The sequence below is a fragment of the Sitodiplosis mosellana genome, unplaced genomic scaffold (genome assembly GCF_009176505.1).
Source record: "Sitodiplosis mosellana isolate CC-2019 unplaced genomic scaffold, AAFC_SMos_1.0 Smas_scaffold_6610, whole genome shotgun sequence".
Taxonomy (NCBI): domain Eukaryota; kingdom Metazoa; phylum Arthropoda; class Insecta; order Diptera; family Cecidomyiidae; genus Sitodiplosis; species Sitodiplosis mosellana.
In genome coordinates this window covers 1-4,502 of record NW_022601802.1, presented here as the reverse complement: position 1 = coordinate 4,502, position 4,502 = coordinate 1, and the positions used below count along the sequence as shown (strand labels likewise).

The 4,502-nt window shown below is 34.3% G+C and overlaps 2 protein-coding genes across 2 annotated transcripts; both read right to left on the bottom strand.

The window, feature by feature from the left end:
- Positions 1-374: 374 nt before the first annotated feature.
- LOC129579829 (regucalcin-like) lies at positions 375-2,447 on the bottom strand. The gene is made up of 5 exons (XM_055470007.1): positions 2,144-2,447; positions 1,734-1,772; positions 1,150-1,608; positions 834-1,081; positions 375-767 (listed from the first exon to the last, which is right to left on the bottom strand). The coding sequence occupies exons 2-5, from the start codon at positions 1,770-1,772 to the stop codon at positions 539-541; spliced, it is 975 nt and encodes a 324-aa protein (XP_055325982.1). The 5' UTR covers positions 2,144-2,447; the 3' UTR covers positions 375-538.
- Positions 2,448-3,445: 998 nt separating this feature from the next.
- LOC129579830 (odorant receptor 94b-like) lies at positions 3,446-4,385 on the bottom strand (the record flags this gene model as incomplete). Its single annotated transcript, XM_055470008.1, has 4 exons — positions 3,446-3,704; positions 3,840-4,085; positions 4,164-4,184; positions 4,286-4,385. Coding segments are annotated over 4 exons (421 nt in total), but the record flags the coding sequence as incomplete, so codon positions are not given.
- Between the last annotated feature and the right edge of the window lie 117 nt (positions 4,386-4,502).

Here is a 4,502-nt window from a genome sequence, read left to right as displayed (position 1 = left end):
GTATCAATTCGAAATGTTCGTTATTTGATAAGTTGATATTTTTTCACGAATGTAATCAGCCACTCTGATCGTCTGTACAAAAAGATAAGAAACGTCAAACAAGAACAATAAAACGGCACCTGGCGACTGGTTGGAGAAATAGAGAATCATGCACATAGTTTGCTGTAACAAGTATGCGTCTGTGTTAGTTCAAACGTTGAAAGTATGACACATTACATTTGGTCCCCCGGTGCCGCTGTTTTGTTTACTATTTTCATGATCAGAAAGGCTGAATATAATTGAACAGCTATGTGAGTTTGATTATATATAATCAGATCTATTTTCATGTTGAATGTGAATGAGTCAGCTGTTTGTGGAATAAGCAAGGGTAGATATTATATATTTAACGTGATCGATTTATTTGATTTTTCTTAAAAGTATTCGAACAACAATAAAAGCGATTCCATTTGAGATTAGAATTTCGATATGTCAATTGCATGTTCAACTCTACATTGTCATTCGCACCATGCTATTAAATTCGAATTATCAGTAAAGAAATTTAAACGCGAACTCTAACACCTGGAAAGCCTTTAACGCCCAAACCAGTGACTTTGAACAGACGACCATCCAATTCAGATTGTTTGTCATCTGGATGTAAACCAATAGCCGCAGCATTTGTAGGAGCTGAAGCCGATGTCACATATAAAATATCCAAATTTGGCCCACCGAAACACACACTAGTGACTTGTCGTGCTGGGATTGGAATTTCTAAAACAATTTTCCCTTTCCTGTGTGAAAATAAAATTGTAAGCAAAAAATTTATTTCAATAATTGAGTCGAAATGAGTCAATTACTTTGGGTCAACTTTAAGCACTTTAGATCCACCATAAGTTGCGACATATAGATTTCCGTAAGTATCAATTGTCATTCCATCCGGTATAAATGGGGGATTTTTACCATTCACTTTGAAATCAATCGCTATGCGCTCATTCGAAATGTCACCCGTGCTTGGATCCCAATCGTATTCTCTCACATTAAATTTGCATGAGTCGATGTAGTAAAATTTGTTAGTACTTTCATTCCATGCCATACCGTTTGAAACCTAATAAAAACAAGTGTCCACAATAAAGTTCACATCAACACATATGCATATGTATATATATAACATACGTAAATGCCGTGAAGTAGTTCATATACGCCATCGCCTTTGATATATTTATAGAATGTGCCAGCCGCCACATCGAAAAGATCACCTTTAGATTCTTGGCGCATCGTACCTCCGTAAAATCGTCCAACTGGATCAGCTTTGGCGTCGTTGAAACGATTTTCAGGTTTGTCATCTTCAACTTCGAAAGCAATTGGGCCAAGCAATGCTTTCGGTGATTTTCCATCCCAGTGCACGATTCCAACACGACGACAAATTCCTACAGCGTATTCATCAAGTTCACATGTTTTCGTTGTGTTGGCAACTGGGATTATAAAACCTACAATTTTTTCTCCATCGATTTTCGCCGAATAGGTTTTATTCTCTTTGAAATCGTATCGCAGAATTGATGCTTCGGTACCGTAAATATCATTGTAAAACAAACTTTGTAATTGCTCATCCCAATGCGGGCCTTCGCCGAGAATCTTTATCAAGAATAATTTCAATTAGTTGCTTTAGTTTAGTTAGTATGTTGAAAAAATCATAATTTGCTCAAAACTCATTTTATTTTGCGAAATATTGAAAATTCAAAGCCATTTGAGCTATTTACCGATTTTGGCGACGGCACTGCTTCCACTTTAAAAGACATCTGAACCATAGAAAAAATGTTATCAAAATTATTGTATAATTATCAATTGTTGTGTATATGTAACAAAGAGCATCACTATCTGGGACTATGCTTGAGTGCAACAAAAACGCTGAACTTGTTATTCTTATCAGCATTTCAAATAATGACCTCAAACATTCACTCAATTTCTTTATTGAACACAAAGAAAGATTAAAGACAACATTATTTTGTCTGGTGAAAGTGGTATTTTGCCAATTTCGATTTATACACTTTGTTCCACATATATGATGCATGTGCAATGAATTCCGCAGAACACAAGTGTAATGAAGATTTAAATTTAATTTAACACAGAAATGAATGCACTCAACAGCTAAAGAATTCAAACGACTTACATTGAATATTTAAATGAAACTCTTTCGAAAATTTTCCAGTTGAACAAATGTAGTGTTTGAAGGCTGGCTCTCCGCTGACTTGCGAATTGTTCGGTAGTTACTGTCAGACTGACGAGTTCGGTGTAATCTGTGCTAAATATTTAAATTATTCGATTCGTCCTATCTGCAGCAAAGAGCCGAATGCCTTGTGTATGCAATATTTGTAATGTAAGTGATTAAATTATAAATATGAAAACAGCGAATAATCCAAACTTTCATTTCATATTTCTTCAGAGTCATGCTTTGTCACAGAATCTCGCACACGAACTCAAATCGCTTGAAAATAAAATCGAAGCAGACAACAACAAACATTGTTTTGCCGATGATCTTCATGAACCCCGGCATTATCATAAGTGGCTCAATGTTGATGTTTGTGTTTCGTTTCGTCCCATTTGATTTCGTATTCGAATGATTAAGCAATCGGTTTGCCGACGAATATTTACTATCAATATCATTTAATTGTTACTAACGCAAATTACTATTTGGAACGGATGACAACGACCACATTATTGCGATGCTCATCATTCTAGTTATAAAGTAATATTCATTTGCTATCTTGTCATTTGGGCTCTCTGTTTCATGACAGGAAGGTTGTCTGACTAGCTCATTGGAATATTTTCCATCAATTTCAACTTTATAATCTAATCGAATTAATTCCAATATTTCCCCTCTCTTTATAAGTCTCATATTTCTTCTTTATGAAACGTAGTGCGCCAAAAAATAGTTTGTTGTGAAACAACAAAATAGAATAAGTAACTAAAATCTCAAGAGCTTCGCTCCGCTCTGCGGTCTTGTTTTTCTTTCAATTTCTATATGAAATAAGGAACATGTTTTGAAACTGTCGCATTTCTGCTTTTGAATGTTAAAAAATAATGTATTTCAATCAAACCAAATTAAAATATCATCACTTTTGATATTCTAGGAATGATGCAAGTTCAACGATTCAGGAATTTATATTTCATCGAATGGAGGAGAGCTTTCGTTTTGAATGTTGTCGAAAAGTGTGCGAATGATTTCCGATACATGTTGAATGATCATAGACATTAGACGCTTTTTAATGCCGGTAACTTTATCCATTTTGACATCTACCCTATTTCATTTTATTGTTCACTGTTGAATAAAAGAAAGCTAAAAAACATTTTTATCATCTTTATTAAAGTATCTTATCAACAAAATATTTGTATTACAAAAATTATTCACGTTTGAAGCGGGTCGAAGCGTCAACTAGTATAATTTCCTAAGTAAAAAATTTGTGTGTGCATGCTATCATTTTCACTTGTCTTCTAGTGCTTCCCATCAAAATTTGGTGCAAATTCAGTTTTGAAGTGACATATAACGGTTCAAAAGTTGAAATAGAACGGCGTGCATTTTGCGTGAATTAAAATTCATATAACAATTAAGTTTGAGATCCGTTCGATAGTTTCGAGTCGGTTCATGATCATTGATAAATTAATATTATTTACTCGACTCAGCGGTTGAATTGGCTCAGTATAGTGAAGTAGCTATAGCTGCCGTTGCATAGCTGTTGCAAATGAATAAGTTCAACACATATACAAATTGGATTGTGGATAATATCATTGTATTAAATCAAAAAAATCTTTTCCAGCTCAATTTAGCTTTATTTATTTTTGAAAAAAGAAATTTCAAACGTTTTTACCTTTTTAAAAGTTTCGCGCGTACATTCGACGTTCATCAAAGCTCGCATTTTTACCGGGCTCTGAGCATTATTCATAATGAGCGGTAATTGTTTTGCTAGTCCCAAGTTCAACAATGTAATCGATGTATCGTACAATGCATCAGAAACATCCTCATAACGAGCGGTTACCCCATTGCCAATATCGCAGAATATGAAAAACCATGTTAAACCTGCTCCTGACCAAAATATCTGGTGCACAAAAGTAACCTAATTTTCGAAAAAGATTCAAAAATTATTTTCATTTACAATTATCCATTGGCTATTGTTAATCAATGTAAAGTTTACCACATCTCCAATTTTCAACAGCTGCACAGAAAAAAAAACGGAAAAGTTGCGTTCAATAAAAAAGAAAATTTGTTACGTTTAAATGCAACAGAATTAAAAGGAAGATCTCAAAATAGACTTACATATCGTAAATACAAGAGGCCACAGCAAGTAAATATAATCGCAGTCGAAAAGAAAGCAAATAGAATCACCTTGAACAGAGCGGATAAGGACAATGTGAACCTGTGAAGGATTTAAAACGATATATCCAACTGATTTGGAGAAACAAATCGTCGCCAACACTTAACTGCACCGCTTCCGTGTGGAATTTGATGACGTCATGGAATTTTTCTTTCAATT

What these genes read in the sequence shown, in the direction of transcription:
- LOC129579829 (XM_055470007.1), bottom strand. Translation starts at nt 1,772, where the DNA reads ATGTCTTTTAAAGTGGAAGCAGTGCCGTCGCCAAAATCG. An exon ending in CAGTGCCGTCGCCAAAATCG is followed by an intron (nt 1,609 to 1,733) that starts GTAAATAGCTCA and finishes TTCTTGATAAAG; the next exon opens with ATTCTCGGCGAAGGCCCGCA. An exon ending in AACTACTTCACGGCATTTAC is followed by an intron (nt 1,082 to 1,149) that starts GTATGTTATATA and finishes TGTTTTTATTAG; the next exon opens with GTTTCAAACGGTATGGCATG.